Source organism: Helobdella robusta (genome assembly GCF_000326865.2).
Source record: "Helobdella robusta unplaced genomic scaffold HELROscaffold_19, whole genome shotgun sequence".
Classification (NCBI taxonomy): domain Eukaryota; kingdom Metazoa; phylum Annelida; class Clitellata; order Rhynchobdellida; family Glossiphoniidae; genus Helobdella; species Helobdella robusta.
Window position 1 is genome coordinate 1,965,539 of NW_008704034.1, and position 18,906 is coordinate 1,984,444.

The following is an 18,906-nucleotide window of genomic DNA, read 5'->3' on the forward strand; positions in this document are numbered from 1 at the left end:
TGCTGCTAAATGTTAACTTAGGTCAAATGTTTTTCTTTTTATTGTTTCGTGGACGCGATTATGTTTGTTTACACATTTATTTTTAAAAATGTTTTCCAGTTTGAATAAGTGTTGAATTAACGAATTTCATTAAAATATCAAGAACCTGACATCATTACGGACTTTAATACGAACAGTCTGTACAAAATAAAATTAGTAACTGGCTGACCAACTAACTAACCAACCATCATGTCAACCCCTGTTGCATTTGTAGCAAAACTACCTCCACTACCTGCCATCAAGGAAGTTGTCAGACTTTATAAATTGAGAGCCAAGAAGCAGCTCTCACAAAACTTTATACTAAATTACAATCTGTGTAAAAGAATCATTAAGACGGCAGGTAGTTTGAAGAACAGTTACGTTTGTGAAGTTGGACCAGGTCCAGGTGGACTGACACGTGCCATTCTGGAGGCCGGAGCTGCTCATCTCTCCGTTATTGAAAAAGATGATCGATTTTTTCCAACTCTTGAAGTGAGAATGGCAATATGAATATAATATTATAATATATTATAAATAAGGACTATGACTAAATAAATTTTGTCATATTTTCTCCTTTCTACCTACATAAATTACTTTTCAATTAATATTAATATGCATGCATTTATTATATTCAGTTAGTGTAAAAGTGATGTATTTATATAAGTGATGTGTTATATTCATTATATTAAATATACACATACATACTTTAACCTGAGTTCATTGTGCTTATTGCATTTTAAAAGCAGTTTAATAATTGTTTCTACTTTTTGAGAGAATTTAAAATTTTTTTCATATCTGTTGAAACTATTTTCAATTATACAAGGAAATGAGCAGTGTGTTGTTTTTTGTGTGTCCAGGAACTGAATGCAGCTTCGCACAACAGAATGAAAATATACCACGGAGATGTCCTCCATTTCAACATGTACGACATCTTTCCGCCAGAGATCTCCAGAGACTGGTCCGAAGAACCACCAAACGCGCACATAATTGGCAACCTGCCGTTTAGTGTTTCCACACCGCTCATAATCAGGTGGTTGAGGGAAATTTCGAGGAAAGAAGGCGCATGGAGTAGGGGCAGAGTGAGGCTGACCTTGACGTTTCAGAAGGAGATTGCGGAAAGAATGGTTGCCCCTGTGATGAATGATCAGAGATGCAGACTGTCTGTCATGTGTCAAAACTGGTGTGATGTACAACACAAGTTGGCTTCCATTTTTTTTCCTGATGCTAAATTATCAGTTGTACTCGCCAATTATCATTGTCACCAATTTTATATATCATTTTCAAAAATGAACTTCTACTCAGATTCACGATAACAGGGAAAGCCTTCGTCCCCTCGCCCGACGTGGATGTTGGGGTCGTCCAGTTCACACCCAGAATAACTCCACAGATATTGACAGCCTTTGAATATGTCGAGAAACTACTCAGACACGTTTTTCACTACCGACCTAAAATGTGTCGAAAGGGTATCGAGTAAGTAACAATACAGCTATTGTTATTGAAAATTATGTAGTTTATGATTTTTTCAAACATATAAATCGATGAAAAAAATGATTCTAAAATTTGATATATTCACTTTTTTTAGTTTCATTTTAAAATGTGTATATTTTTATTATTGTGCGATTTTTATTGAAGGCAACCTAACAACAAATTGTTGATCGCAATTTTTTTGGTCTTTATAGATAAGCAAGTTGAATTAAATTTTACAAAATTATATCTTTCACCTCTAGAACTCTCTTCCCACCCGACCGACCAGACTTAACAAGGCGATTATTAACAAGGGCAGATGTGCATGCAGACTCCAGATCATATTCACTCCATGTTGAAGATTTTGACAGGATGTGTCAGGCTTACAAGGAGATCTGTGACGAAGAGCCTCATCTACTTACCTATGATTACAGATCTAAAGAGAACGCTGTCCTCTGGCGGAATAGGAAACTTTTAAATATATAACGTTTATTATTTTTTTTTAGTTTGGGGTCTAAATTTGGGTTTGGATTTGTTATACTAAAAAGTATTTTGAAGATTATATCTTTTCATGTTATTGACTTGTATTATTATTATAACTTGGTTAGTGGTGCGTTTGTTATACAGAGTGTTGTATATAGTAAGTATAGTATGTTGAATGTAGTTTTTTGAATGTTTTAAAAAAATAGATGGTTAGTTGGTTCTTAAATAAAGATGACTTGAACGATATAATTTTTTATTTTTCTTGATAAAAATATGCAAGATAAATAATGAATAATAAATATTAGCTATTTGATCAATTTATCAATTCACACATAATTTTGTATAAATGTTTTTCATTTATTATTCAGTAGATTTGTTTTTTAACATGAATTCGTTTGTATAAATAAAAATTTAAAAAATGTTGAGAGTAGTTTTGATGTTAAATCAAAAAACGAAACATGAAAGCATTCAGACCGCCCAGTCAAACGTATTTAATCATTTTAAAAATAAATAAGGCACTCGTATTAACTTTATTTGAGTGTGTGTATTTATGTGTGTGTGCGAGTGTGGTGTGTGTGTGTGTGCAGCTCGTATGAGTAGTTAATATTCTGTAAATATGTTATTGATTATTATGACATAAAATGGTTAAAATAAAAAGACAAGACATTAATTATAACACAGCTATACATTCAATAAATATAAATTTATGAAGAACGAGTATTTGTAGGGTCGTTTTTTTGATTAAGAAAAGGTTTAAGCATATTTGTTCGTTTTTAAACATATTATTATTATTATTATTGTTGTTGTTTTATTGTTTTTTTTTATTATTATTTTTCATTTTGAGAAGAGTTGCTACATTCAATTCAAACACAGACACACACACAAACACACACACAAACAAACACACACAAACACACACACACATACACACACATATTGCTAAGCTTCACTAGAAGACTTCATCTAAGTTCGTATGAATAATGATAATAATAATAATAATAATGACATCAACAGGTAATAATAATAATAAAATGATAATAATAATAATAAATATTATATATTATGAAACATAACATGCGACAACTAGCGTAACAGTGGAGGGTAAGAGCTGTTAAAAGCGTCTGCAACAACAACAAAATTAAGTTTCAGTTATGATATTATTTCGTTAATAAATTTTTAATAAAAAAAACATCGACTTAAAAAAAAGAAAAAAAATTAATCGTAAAAATTTCTAAATAGATATAACGAGAAAAATTCTAATAATGCAAAAAAATATTTTACATAAAAATTGAAAATTTGTCTCTCTCTCTCTCTCTCTCTCTCTCTCTCTCTCTCTCTCTCTATCTCTCTTTCACAAATTTCCGCTCTTTCGCCCCCAATTCTTCTTTCACTCCCACTTCCTCTCTCTCTCTCGGGTCATTCGCTTGAACCGTTGTTTCAGCTTGATTCTTGAGCTTGCTGCAGTAGTTGGAAGTACTGATCGTAGTTGCAATTACTTGGGCATTGGGCTGGTGGTCCACGGGGTCCAACGTTTCCTGGCGGGCCTTGAATACCGGGATGTCCAGGCTCTCCACGTGGTCCCGGATTGCCTGGCAGGCCTATTCCAGGTTGTCCTGGTGGCCCTGAAGCATATTTATCGAGTCCAAATTTTAAAAATTTTGCAAAGACGTGGTCCAATTGATTAGGCGCATAATTGTCACACGTCTTGCTAAGCGTGGTCATAGATAACATGTGACTTTTTAAGAAGCTAATGCCAATGATGTTTCGAATGAATGCAAGAAGCGTTTGTTACATTTAAACTTTTAAACGTACGTACTTATTCTGCTTCATGAAAAAATATACAAAACATCATTCAGAAGATGAAAGAGGACGGCGTACCAGGTGGGCCAGGCATTGCTTCAACTTCTTTGAGGTCATATTCTGATGAACATTCACCTTCAGGTCCCTGGTCACCTTTATCGCCTGATGTTTCAAATGACAAGTAGTGAGTTGAAATAATTAGCGGCTGCAACTAAATGATAAAAAGCTCCTGGGAGATCAGGTTTAATAACGACTAAAACGAACGTCGTCAGACCAAAGTATGAAACGACATCACGCTTAATAATGCTGCTCATTTATTCGAATTGGTTTTCATAAATTGTAAAAAATAAAAATTGAAACGTGGGTTACCTTTGGAACCTGGAATTCCCGGCGGACCCTGCGGTCCCACTGGACCTATCAAGCCTTTGTCCCCTGGTAATCCGGGCACTCCTTGGTCACCTTTGAAAAGTTTCAAAAAAAAATTGACTCAATAAGAACTAATGATTTTTTCCATTTTAAATATTTTAAACGTAAAAATGAGATTTTAAACATTAATTTGAGTGTAAAAATTTTTTTAAGACCTGGAATTCCCTGCCTTCCCGGAGGACCCCTCCTTCCTGGCACCCCCTTGCCTGGGGGTCCTGGCGGGCCCTTCATGTTTAGAGAGAGTTCGTGCATTCGTTCTGTCATCGTTCATTTGATTAGTTAATGCAATTAGATAAATTTTAATAAGTAAATTATTGTAACATTTTTTAATAGTGGTTAATATATCGTTCAACGGGTGTGTCTGACTATATTGCTAATTATAGTGAGTGTAGCAACCGTGCGGTGAATACGTTGAACTGATTTGAACGCTCACAACTCACAATAACGTACATAACACATTACTTACACATTACTTACACGTGCGACATAGCACGGCAATGTTATGTAAGAACTTTTAAATTGAAAAAATGATCAGCAGATGTTAACCTTGCAAGACGTAAGCACATATTTCTTTAACTTCAGCTACTGTGTGCATACGTGCCTATCGTGCAAGAATCAAAAGAAAGACATTTTTAAATGAAATGAAAACAAATTGAATCAAAATTCCAATGAAATAATGTTTCATCTGTCTGCGATGTTGTTCTCATTTTAAGTTTTATCAATGAACTTGGTGCACGCTTGTTGCGCTAGTTGTGAGATATCGTGGATTGAATGGATGGGTTTGTACGATGGGTGGTTGCTTGCTATCCGCCTGACGTTAACGAGACGTGTTGTTTGTTCACTGTGAACGTGTTTTACTGCTAACAAGAAAGGATATTCGAATTTATCAATAAAAAACAAACACAATAGTATTTTTAATTCTACACAAAAATATGCGAAACTTTGAATTAGATGAATACAACATAAAATTATTCGGATATTAAGCAGGTTTATACATTGAGAATAAACTCGTTCGTACACCATAAAATACGATGTGAACGCTACACAGTACATATAAAACAAATGTTAGTAAACTGAACGTACAGCCTGCCCCGGAACTCCGGGCATTCCTGCTTGACCTCTGGGTCCCTGTGGTCCAGGAGGACCAGGATTGCCAGGGGGTCCCGGTGAACCTGGACTTCCCGATGTCCCTGGGATTCCAGAATCTCCTGATGGGCCACGAGGTCCGGGCTGAAATTTTTTTTGTTATGTCAGTTCATTTTTAATATTTGTTTAATAATTACAAATTTTGACTTTTGGAAAATTTCACTGATATAATTTAAAAATTGAATGATAAATATAAAGTATTTAGTGGGTTGTGTTAGTAATTTAAGATTAAAAATTTTTATTACCGGCCCTGGAGATCCAGTCCTACCTTGAGTACCCTGTTGTGTTTGTTCGGTGAACTTCACAAATGATATTTAATCTCACAACTTCTTTAAATAATCTATCAAATACACTAAATACCACTACTTTTTCAGTTCTGTCTAACGCAGAGTTGCCTTCATATTTTCCTTGGTTACATCAAAAAATATTCGTACCTACGTGCAAACTCCGCGTGATACGGTCGTTATGGTGTAATGGTTGTTAGTTTTGGAAAAAACAGTATTCGAACCAAGTCAGCGCGCATAAGGACCGACTCGAATCGAGGCATACATAGAAACGCTATCATCGGTGCTAACTCATTAAGGGTCAAGTAATTGTGCTAAATAAGCAAAAACCAGCAAGACACAAACGAATACCAACACATATAAATAGTCACATACAGAAACACACAAGTAGACACATACAAATAAGCACACACAGATAGACACAAACAAACACACAGAAGCACGCACGCACACACACACATAGAAAAAATAGGAACCGGGAAACCAGGTGGTCCAGATTGATATTCAGGATACGAATCTCTGAACATCTGAGAGTTCTGAAAATTATTAAAAATTATGCCTATAGTATTATAAATATAAGTGATAACATAATAATTATTAATTATGGAAACGTGATATACTTTTCATACTTTTATTATTACAAATAATATTATTTTAACTACGACAATTAATCAATTAATAGATAAAAATGAAAAAGAATTGTTAAATTAATAGAAAAGTGAGATTCAATCACGAAAAAATTAAATTCTCAAAAATATATCAAATTTTTTTAAAGCATAATTTATAAACTAATGCTTCCTGCAACTGCAGATCTTACCCACGATAATTTTTTTCGTGAAAATAATAAAAAATTGTGAAAAAATATTATGAAGGACTGATAAAAACAAAGGTCGGTAACAATTTATTACAATTAATGTATTATTATTATTATTATTTATTACTATTATTATTATTTTCATTATTGACAAATTTAAAAACCAAAGCGTCAAAACGACGATAAATTAAAGAGTGCACAAGCATCATATTACCGAGTGAAAACTTTTAAAAAATGTAAACAAATAAAACATTCATTCATTCATGCATCCATTTTTTCATCCATTTGTTCATTCCTTCCGTTCATTCATTCGTTTGTTGGCTCGTCCGTTCATTCATTCATGAAATTAAATAAAGGTGGGATCAGAATTTTCATATCATTCAGCTTAAGAACTCATTTAGGCACCATGTTGCTTTTTTTTGACAAGTTTTCCCAGCATTTTTGGAGAGACCAGTAAAAAGATGCATTTGAACATCAACGAACGCATTGCATGTGATGGGAGAGAATCTCTTCCTAATCGAACCCAGCAACCACAAGCAACAGAAGCTCCATGCATCATTTTTAACATTAACACATTTACCTACTAATACACACATATATAAACACATTCTCATAAACATACACAAAAACACGCTGACAGAAACTCATTTGAACATACAAACAAGAAAACATACACGCAGACTCACGCACACACACACAAACACACACACACATAATGCAAAAGGAACCCATATTTATTTTGTTGATATCCAGTGATATTTTTATGATGGTTATAAATGTTTTAAAATGATAGGCGCTTCTGTCTATAATTAATAGGTGAGTATGTTTCTGTTTTGTCAGTATGATTGGTTGGTTGGTTGGTTGGTTGGTTGGTTGATTGGTTGGTTGGTTGGTTGGTTGGTTGGTTGGCTCGATTGGATCGGTTTTTTTTATAATGGTATCAGTTCGCATCGATACAGAACACTCACTTTTAATAGGGATGATGATAAAGATGATGATGAAAATGATGTTAATGATGATGTTGATGATGAAGAGAATGGTGATAATGTCGATAACAATGCAATGTTGATGACGATGACGACGTTATTAATGGAAATGATACTGAGTAGAATGATACAGAAAATAAGATAACGAATGATCTTCATCATGACAACGATGATGACGATAAACAGAAACGAAGGAGCAAAATAAGACGGAGATAATATTTGATAATCTCAGTCAATCTATTAGCCACACTCAACTCAAAATGGCATGATGTGATGTTATGCGTGTTGTTTTTTTAGAAATAATCTATAGCCTACTAGAGTTCTATCAACACTATACATAACTCAAAAATACAAAATATTTATAAACATAACTACATTAGACAGGGCGATTAGTCCAAGAATATGATAATTATCTGCTAGAGATATTCTCATTCATTGACCACATTCAGCAAAGTGATCGTTCAAACATCATAAACCAGCTTTCCAATTGAATTTAAAATCCACTTTTATAGTTTTTTAAAGCCATTCACTCCAGAGACATTGATAACATCTTCATGCAAACCGTTCTAAATGTTTTATGATCTAGTAAACCAATAATTCATTCTCAAATTGTACGATGATCTAGTTTTGCTATTTCTTGAAAACCTCTTCTATCTACACTGTACATGGCATTGAGTAACATGATCAAATAACAACGTACTCTTCTCTACTTCAAAGTTGTTAGTTCCAAGTACTTCAGCCATCTGAGAACAATCCTTAACCATTTTGCTTGTCTTTTATGGAATTCTCTTGGTTGTTTCAATTTCATTAATATTATCTACAGATAACAAATCACTTGCACTCACATTATACCTGTGTTATATAATATAAAAATCAAGGTTGTTTACTTCAACCATACACATAAATATACAAATATTCATAACATACATACACACATACATACACATATGTACTGTACACATATAAAAACATACACACATACATACACATATGTACTGTACACATATACATACATACACACCGCAAATTGAAACAAAAAAGTACTTAAGTGTAAACAAACATATGTATAAATATCTAAACTAAAATATATGAAAAAATTCACACAGACATTTAAAAAACAGGACACACACACACAAGCACACATATACATACATAGACACACACGCACAAACACACACACAAACACACATACAAATACACACGTTAAACAAATATTAACATTATTACGGTTATGTTCAGACATTCTATTTCAATGACGCCACGTCTTATATTTTTTTCATTTTCGATTTTGTGTTTGTACTTTTGTATATTTCTGTTTGTTATTTTTGTATGTTTGTTTGCTCGTATGTATGTTTGTATGTATGTTTGTATGTTTGTTTGTTTGTTAATGTATTTTTATGTTGCATACATAACAAAGGTAACATAAATAACGAAACATTAAGATAAAAACGAATGAGGCATTGGTAAAAAATATAAATAAATAAATATATATGTGTATAAATATATCACTATCATCATTATGATAATATAAATAACAACAATATCCATGATAATTAAGATGACGATGATGACGACGAAGATGACGACGATGATGACGACGATGATGACGTCACTCAGAAGGAAATTATTGATGACAACAAAATGGACACTTATGATGGGGATGACGATGATGATGATGATGAAGAAATAACGTAGTAGTTGTAGTAGCAGTAGTAGTAGTAGTAATGGTGGTAGTAGTAGTAGTAACAGTAGTAGTAACAGTAGTAGTAGTAGTAGTAGTAGTAGTAGTAGTAGTAGTAGTAGTAGTAGTAGTAGTAGTAGTAGTAGTAGTAGTAGTAGCAGTAGTAGTAGTAGTAGTAGTAGTGGCAGTAGTAGTAGTAGCAGTAGTAGTAGTAGTAGTAGTAGTAGTAGTAGTAGTAGTGGCAGTAGTAGTAGTAGCAGTAGTAGTAGTAGTAGTAGTAGTAGTAGTAGTAGTAGTAGTAGTAGTAGTAACAGTAGTGTAATTGAAGTATAGGTAATGTATCAATAGTAATTGAATGTTATTACTGTGGAGAGAATCTTCAATCAATCAAAATTATCACATCATGCAGATGGTGACGCAACCGAAAATGTTGGTTAGGTCAACAATGATGATGATGATGATGATGATGATGATGGTAATGATGATGAAAAAAAAGAGAAGGAGGAAGAGGAAGAGAAAAAAGAAGATGACGATGATGATGACGATGATGATGACGATGATGATGACGATGATGATGACGATGATGATGACGATGATGATGACGATGATGGTGGTGATAACAAAAATGATGACGATGATGATGAAATAGACAAACTCTGATGCATGCATAGCATGATGATGATGATGATGATGATGATGATGATTGAGAGATAGATTAACGGCAGTGACAATGATGAAGAGATGATGATGATGATGACGATGATGATGAACAACGAAACACGTCTGGAAATGTTAGAAATGATGATGTTGAAAATGAGGAAGTCGATGATGATGATGATGATGACAACACGACAACACCAATGATGAAGTCGATAACAAATAACTATGACATCATACAAAGCCTCACACACACGCGCGCACACGCGCGCACACACAAACACACATATACATCAAAACCGTAACAAGACAACCATTCGAAGTATCGTATTGTATTGTGCGTGACCTTGTTCAACAGTAAATCTCAATCATTTACTATTTGTTTTTTACCAGTCTCTCTCTCTCTCTCTCTCTCTTTTTCTCTTTCTCTCTCTCTCTCTCTTTCTGTTTCATTCCTCTTTCTTTTTCTTTTCTTTATAATTTTTCTTTCTTTCTTTCTCTGTCTATTTCGTCCTATATGTCCTATACATTTGTCACTTAGTCAAATCATTTGAAAAACGTTCGGATCTCAAATTAATCAAATAACATTAAATTATTATAGAACAAAATTGTGATAATGATGATAAAAACAACAACAACAACAGTAACAATAATAGTAATAATAATAATAATTATAAAGAATAATGATAATAAAATAATAATAATGTAACATTTGCAAGCCATCTTCTTCTAAGAAGCGTGAAATGATTTGAGATGTGTGGTGTATCATCATGCATATGCATATGTGTAGTTAGGTAAACAGCTCTTGAACGAAACATGATGCAGGTCAATAACTTGAAATAATAAAAATAATGATAATGATAAGAAGAAGAAGAAGAAAAGAAGAAGAAGAAGAAGAAGAAAAAGAAGAAGAAGCAGAAGAAAAAGAAAAATGATAATAAACTGTGATATATTTTATCTGATGTTTTTTCACCTCTGCTAGATCAATGTAATAGTTTTATGTATCAATAATACGTACACTTAAGAATTTCTTTGCTATATGCACCGATATTATTGTTATTATTATTATTATAATTATCATTATTATTATTATTATTATTATTATATTATAACCATTAAACTGATATATATAACTTCTTTCCAATATCATCATCATCATCATCATCATCATCATCATCATCATCATCATCATCATCATCATTATTAGTGTCATTATTATTGTTATTATCATTATGACTGATTTAACTAATTCAGTAATATCATCATCATACGCCATCTATAGCGACAGACATTCAAATGTATAATAACTATATTAAGACTGATTACATTTTTCGTTGTACGCATTTTATATCTATAATGGCGAGCATCGTAGACTAATTCATTTTATTTTATTTTATTTTATTTTATTTCATTGAATATTTATTTCGCCCCTTTTTTGGAAAAAATAAAAGAGTTCCCATTATTATTATTATTATTATTATTATTATTATTATTATTATTATTATTATTATTATTATTATTGTTATTGAATCTTTAAAATGTGAGATTATAGTATAATAACATGTGAATAAAAAATAATAATAAGAAGAATAATAATAAGAAGAATAATAATAGTTGAATTAAAAGAAACAAAACGAATACATGATGTTGTATAAGCTAGTAGTAGATATATCTATCAATCAGTCAGATCAAAGAGAGTGAAAATTGATCTTTCGCAATGTTAACATACCATCCAAAAACTTCAATCGTTTTGAAAGTATTGTGAGGATAAATTTGATACCATGATATATATATATATATATATATATATATATATTTATATATATCTAATGATAGATAACAATCATTCTTATTATTCTTATTCTTTTTATTAATAGTATTGTTGCTTTTGTTGTTGTTGTTATTGATTTACCAGATTCATCAACCCATCATATTCATTAATTATCATTAATGAGTTTCTTTTTTACCATTTCAAAATGGTTAGTCAGCGTCAAGGGCATTGTCACCATCATCATAATCGTCGTCGTCATCGTCAGCATCCTTATCATCACCATCATCTACTTCATTATCTTAAACTTAATCACACCACATCATCGTCAATAATATAACAAGAACGTTGCTACTGTCATCATAATCATCGTCGTAATTCTCAACATCATCATCATTATTATCTTTATCATTATCATCACCACCATCACCACCACCACCATCATCATTATCACCATCATTCTTAACATCATCATCTTTGTCATCTTTATCATTATCATCATAATCATCATCACCACCATCACCACCACCATTATCATCATCATCATCAACTTCATCATCATCATCATCATTAATATGATTAAGACAGCACGAAAACATACCGTCTCACCTCGATTGGCTGTCGCCCTATGGTATTCCCCGTCACTAATCATCTGGTGGGGCTGGATGAATGAATGAATGAATGAATGAGTGAGTGAGTGAGTGAGTGAGTGAGTGAGTGAGTGAGTGAGTGAGTGAGTGAGTGAGTGAGTGAGTGAGTGAGTGAGTGAGTGAGTGAGTGAGTGAGTGAGTGAGTGAGTGAGTGAGTGAGTGAGTGAGTGAGTGAGTGAGTGAGTGAGTGAGTGAGTGAGTGAGATATATGATTGAATTAGTGAAAACATGAGAGATGCTAAGTAAATGAATGAATGAATGAATGAGTGACAGAGTAACTCAATAAGTGAGCATTGGTGGATAGTATTATAAATATCGTATAATACACAAGTGACCGGATGTATAAATACAGAAATACAAAAAAAACTAACAAGTAACTCAAGTAAAATCCTTAAAAACTTCAATGATATTTTTTTAGGCAGATTAAATTTTCAAACATAAAAATCAACCCAAAAACCGTTTAAAAAAGTTTTGTGAACATGCTGAACGAGAAAAAAAAACAATAAGAAAAGTTTCAAATGCTGATTACACAATTAATCTTTTAAAAATAAAACAACGTGTAACTTAAAGAAGAAGAAAAAATAAAAAAAAAATTTAATTAAAATACCAGAGGTACTAACATTTCTATGCTGGTGATACCGCTGATAATAACCAACTCCAAAGTCTCTGCTGTCCTCTTCTTCCAAAACATCATCATATCCATCAAAACCGACGTCTGCATACATTTTCGGTGGTATTAGTTGTTCGAGGCGAGTTAGGAATATCTCCAGTTTTAGGAGTTGCTTCTCCAATAGTTTCCTTTCCGTGACAATCTCATGCAGATCAAAATTGTAACGATTGCGAAGTCTGTATCGCGGCATATGGAAAAAGTCTAGCGGTTTTGTTGATGTTGTCGTCGTCGTTGTTGTTGTTGATGTTGTTGTTGATGTTGTTGTCGTAGGTAATAGTTGGTCGGTGGCTGGTGTGAGGGTTGCTCTCGGTACTGGCTGTGAGGGTGGGTGGAGAATTAATGTCATTGTCAGTGCGTCAACAGTGAAAATGGGAAATTTTTGAATGCGAATTTTGTTAATTTTTATTTCTACGAAGTGTTTATTTGGAATTGTAATAAAATTTATTTATTTATTTTTTCTACACTGAGATAAAATAAAACATCTTACACAAAAATTTGCAATAAATAAAAAAAATCACACCTGATAACAAACACATGAAGCATATACTTACTCGGCAGACGATTTCAACATCTTCACGAGTTTAAACAAAAACAACAACAACAACATTTGGGACGAAGACGATAGAATGTATTGCTTGGTATTTTTATTAGGGTATTTTGTATTTTATTGATATTTTGTACCGTTCTTGTTGTTTTTTTTATTTATTTATAAATTAACTCGTTTTTGAAGTGGTAGATTTATGGAAATCATTATCGCACTAAATCACCGACAACGTAAGAAGAAGTTAAAATAACATTTTCTTAATGTTTAACACAAAAATTTGGTCTTCAACCACAAAGTTTACATCAGAAATCTTTCATAAAAAACGTACAGACAACATGTACACATGGGAAAAATAGCAGAAATGACTAACAAAGAATAATATTCATACGCCGTAGATATAACTCTTATATTTATTTTTCATGTAAATTTTTATATACACAGACAGAATTGTGTAGGAATATTGGAAAGTAATCTAGAGTAATCTAGGCAAACATTCAAAAAACTACATTTTATTCCCAGCAACGTGAAACACTTGAGTTAAGTACGTTAACAACATATTTATCTGTCTACCCATTCGTTCATTCATTCATTTATTCGTCTTTCTATCCATTCATTCATTCATTTAATTAGCCATCTATTCATCCATCCATCCATCTATCCATCTATCCATCTTTTCACCCCTCCATCCAATCATCAGTCTATCTATCTATTTATTTCAGTTATCCATTGAATTATCATCCCATGTATTTATCTATCTATCAATCAATCAATCAATAAATCAATCAAACTATCCATTAATTCATTCATTCATCTATGTATCTATCAATCGATTAATCAATCTATCCATTCATTCATTCATCTATCTACTATATTATTCATTCCTTTATCCATTTTACTCATATGTCACTTTTCAAATTATGTACTTAACTATCATTCGCTATGCGATAGAAAAAACTATTATTTTATCGGTTAAAATTATCATATATGGTTCATTTGTTTTGTTTACATTAGCATCACCTTATGCAAAATACATACAAGTACACCCATACACACGCACATGTATACTCACACACACACACAAACTCACTCACGCACACACACACTCACACACGCACACACACGCACACACACGCAAAAGCACGCACATGCACGCATATTCAAACTAGTATTATACAGGCTGGCATCGTACAGAAAAATATGTTTGCGTTCACTTTTTTCAAAGTTCATTATAAAGAAGATGCTGCGAGATAATTTGATGATGTTGGTTTGGAATGGTTTTGAGTGTGAGTAATGAATGAATGAATGAATGAATGAATGAATGAATGATGAGTGAGTGAGTGAATGAGTGAGTGAGTGAGTGAGTGAGTGAGTGAGTGAGTGAGTGAGTAAAATAAATAAATAAGAGAATGAATGTAAGAATGAATGTAAGAACGAATGAAATTAGGCTGTTAGAATTTTTCAGAAAGATATCATAAAGATAAAGGATGGTTGTCATAATTTTGACGACGTTATCAAGCATCTTATTTAATTTTTTTTATATTTCATACAAACACCCGCCACACACACAAACACACACACACAAAATCGGAAAGAAGATAACATAAGAAATCATTTCATCATCTAAATTTATTATGAAAGTTATCTTAAATAGAGTAATTAATCGCTCTACAGGCAGAAGAAATATCATTGTTATATACAAAAAATACTACTGACACCTACCTATAAAAATGTACAAAATATATTACTTTTCCATGTAAATAATAAAAATACCCTATCTGTTTGTCGTCTCTAGAAATCAATCATCCCATTCAAATGAAATCTCAGATCGTCTGAATCAACTGCGTTATTCAATATATATTCGTTTTGCAGATATAAAATTCGTAGTTAAAAAAATATATAAATACTATATTACAACTTGTACGACTTCTATTGCTACTAATACTGCTACTAGCACCACCACCGATACTACAACTATTACCACTACTACTGCAACTGCTGCTTTTACTACTACTACTACTACTACTTCTACTACTACTACTATACTACTACTACTATTACTATAAAATAATTTAAAATGATAATGCGATAATATCAAACTTACAATAGATTACATAACAATCTTTTGTCTATGGATCAACTCAGCAACAAAAACGCAAACCAACAAAGAAACAAACAACCGAACGAACGAACAAACAAACCAAAAATTTATTACGTACATACAACGGATAAAAAAATATTAACAATGATGTAGCTGTAATTTATGCCAATCATTAAAGAGATAGGCAAATGTGATATTGTTACAAGCAGCAACCGTTTATAACGAATAATAATCACGCTGCTATAAGTAGCAATCGTTTATAACGAACATACAAACGAACAAACATACCGACAAACATACAAACAAACATTATTACAAACAAACAAACATTAATACATGCATAACTAACCAGTAGATCGATACAATTTTCGTACATGGGGATTCTCGGATCGCAGTTTATCATAGCCCACTGAAGGTCAAACTAAAAAAATTATAATTAATATAATAATAATAATAATAAAAATAATAATAATAGTATAACAATAAAATAATAATTACATTAATAATAGTAAGAAATAATGAGGTGATTTGATAATATAAGACAATAGTGATTAAAAACATGAATAATGAATAAACATTAGCAAGTAATGCGCCAATATTTATAATTACGTCAATTCCGATGTCGACACTCTTCCTGCCCATCCATATCTCTCCGTTGAGGCTTATGTGAGAGAAGTTTGTGAGGTGAGGGTAGGCTGACCCGACCTTGGCGCAGTCTAGGAAGACCTCGAAGCGGTCAGGAGTGAATGAGACTCCAATCTTGTGCCACGTGTTGTCGAAGAACTGTTTCGTGATTGGTCGGTTTGTTTGATTGGACGGAGCACAAATGACGATGACGATGATGATGATGATTTTGAGAATGATGAAGAGGAAGATGGTGATGATGATGATAGTAATGATGATGAAGGCGATGACGATGATGGTAATGATGATGGTAATGATGATGATTGTGGTGGTCATGGAGCAACAGCTTTCAAGTGGTGGGACTGACTGTCAACACGAAAAGTCCAAAATCCATGATGATGGTGATGATGATGATAAAGATGGGAATAATGATGATGACGATGTTAATGAGAATAAACAGTAACACAGCATATTTGCTGTGAAAATGACGAAAATGACGAAATAATTTTATGATAACACTAAAACCAAAATGATGATAATCATGAAATTGATTTGAAAGGTAGAAATAATCGCTTTTTAATAGTACCATATCTCAAACAAAGAAGCAATCAATCAGTCCATGTGATATGATCCAAATAAAATCATCATTTACGATAAAAATAATTAATTGCTCTATAACAATTTTTTTACATATCTTTTTTTTTTGAAAGTTTTGTCAGAAACATTTCAACTATATTTGGTATTGTAGTTTATAATTTGTTTTATTTCTAACAGAATTATTTGATCGAAATCTCTTGAAATGTACATAAATTTTCTTTTTACACACACACAATGGCACGTACATACATACACACAAAAACAAACAAACAAACACACAGACAAGGACACAAACCACTTTACACAAAAACATCTACCTTGATATACAAACAAACACTTAGCACTCTCATAAATAAAGATAGTGTTATTTTTATTCCCATTGTTCGTTTCTGACGTTCTGAATACGATGAGGTTCAGTGTTATTATTATTATTATTATTATTATTATTATTATTATTATTATTGTTGTTGTCTCTTTTTTTAAATAAAATATTTGAAAGTTAGATGGCGCGCATGGCTTTATTCAGCAGACGTGTTTGTTTTGTTCAGCTCCATTAATAAAGAACCAAATCCAACCACAAACTAATCACATACACTACTGAAACTTCGTTCATGTTTTATATCTTACTGATAAACAGCGGCTCTCTTATTAATGTGTAGCTTCTTTTTTTAGGTTGAAGACCACCAAGAGTCACAATCAAAATCTATCAAAAAAATTTCTTTCATGAAAGAACATTTGAAAAACATACATCAGACACGCACACGCATTTATATAAAATTAGGCAAAATGCTCTTAATTACTTGAAATGTGGGATCTGTTTGCAATTGAACCAGATCACTGCGATTTAGAACCTACCGCCGTCTTACTTCGCTACTTAGACTACATGTAAATATATGTTTTTTATGTTTAACGCAGAAATAAAGTCAGTGAATTATATTTTTTACATCAATTGAAACGTTGAAAACTGATTTATTAAACGATAATATCAGTTGTTGAGTTGAAAAGACATCACTGTATAATATATTAGTATCATAGACTGGAAATTGTCGAAGAAGCCATGTTTTTTTAATTCACTCCAAAAAAACTTTTCCATAAAAAGATAATTTTTGTCTCACTGGATTAAGAATTGTTTTATGTAATAATTTTAAGAAAGATATAATTATTAATGTTATAACAGGTCAGCGAGTTGGCTCATACGGTAGAAGAGCCGTGTTTCGCGCTGTTACTACGCGATGATTTGCTTCGAATACTGTCTGTGTCGATACGTGATGTGTATGTGAATATGTGGTATTTATGTAGATATGTGGTTTGTATGTACATATGTGATATGTTTGTGAATATGTGGTATTTATGTAGATATGTGATGTATATGTGAATATGTGGTATTTATGTAGATATGTAATGGCAGGCAGAACGCATGCTACAACATTTGTGGCAACAAAGTTTAACTATAAGCATGGAATAATACGTAAGCACTAAGCAGCTCTTGTGTAAATATGAGGACTGCATGATATAGAAGGAGAAATGTAATTTTATTTTCTTATAAGTAATGCTGTTTGCTAGAGATTAAAAAAATATTTTTTTTGATAGCATGGAATCCAGAATAACAATGCGGAGAACAGCAACAATAACAGCAATTAAGATGGTGATAAGAATAACATTAAACGATAACAAAGTCAAAGAATAAAAATATTTAAAAAAATGTTATTTGAGATCTTAAACACGTCATCAATAGTAATAATAATAAGAAAGATAAGAAGGAGACGAAAAATAATAATTATCACAATAATGATAATAATATTAATAATAAATTATAATTAATTAAGAAAATGTCATACACACGTGTATATACCTATATGTTGTTACATAAAAAGGGTCTACAATGTGTCAAATTTATTAACAATGTATCATGTGTTATGAAACCGCTGTTGTATTTAATGGGGTTGGCGTTCTTTGGTTTCAGCGTGAAATTTGATTAATATTATTACTTATTTTCTCGTCTGTGAGTTACGTTTATTTATTTTTTTCTCATTTGGAAATAATCATAATAGATGATTTCTGTAGAATTTTTTAGAATTTTTCAATGGAAAACAGAAAGATATATATTGGAAATGTTTCAAGAATTGCTCTCCGGCTGTGTAAGCTAGATGGGACAAAAAAATAGGTAACAGGATTAAAAGAGAGTAAGAGGAAGAA

At 32.0% G+C, this 18,906-nt stretch overlaps 3 protein-coding genes across 3 annotated transcripts; 1 reads left to right on the top strand and 2 right to left on the bottom strand.

Moving 5' to 3' along the window:
- Nucleotides 1–228: 228 nt before the first annotated feature.
- On the top strand, nucleotides 229–2,825 carry HELRODRAFT_110947 (hypothetical protein; the record flags this gene model as incomplete). Its single annotated transcript, XM_009016773.1, has 4 exons — nucleotides 229–510; nucleotides 876–1,216; nucleotides 1,321–1,488; nucleotides 1,746–2,825. The coding sequence occupies 4 exons, from the start codon at nucleotides 229–231 to the stop codon at nucleotides 1,966–1,968; spliced, it is 1,014 nt and encodes a 337-aa protein (XP_009015021.1). The 3' UTR covers nucleotides 1,969–2,825.
- Nucleotides 2,826–3,322: 497 nt separating this feature from the next.
- Nucleotides 3,323–8,185, bottom strand: HELRODRAFT_191247 (hypothetical protein; the record flags this gene model as incomplete). The annotated part of the gene is made up of 9 exons (XM_009016774.1): nucleotides 3,323–3,587; nucleotides 3,844–3,927; nucleotides 4,135–4,224; nucleotides 4,347–4,448; nucleotides 4,738–4,792; nucleotides 5,275–5,421; nucleotides 5,583–5,615; nucleotides 6,098–6,180; nucleotides 8,122–8,185. 9 exons carry the CDS (start codon nucleotides 8,183–8,185, stop codon nucleotides 3,403–3,405), a joined length of 843 nt encoding a protein of 280 aa, XP_009015022.1. The 3' UTR covers nucleotides 3,323–3,402.
- Nucleotides 8,186–11,162: 2,977 nt separating this feature from the next.
- On the bottom strand, nucleotides 11,163–16,507 carry HELRODRAFT_170962 (hypothetical protein; the record flags this gene model as incomplete). Its single annotated transcript, XM_009016775.1, has 6 exons — nucleotides 11,163–11,189; nucleotides 12,129–12,188; nucleotides 12,798–13,163; nucleotides 15,839–15,910; nucleotides 16,099–16,272; nucleotides 16,481–16,507. 6 exons carry the CDS (start codon nucleotides 16,505–16,507, stop codon nucleotides 11,163–11,165), a joined length of 726 nt encoding a protein of 241 aa, XP_009015023.1.
- Nucleotides 16,508–18,906: the final 2,399 nt, after the last annotated feature.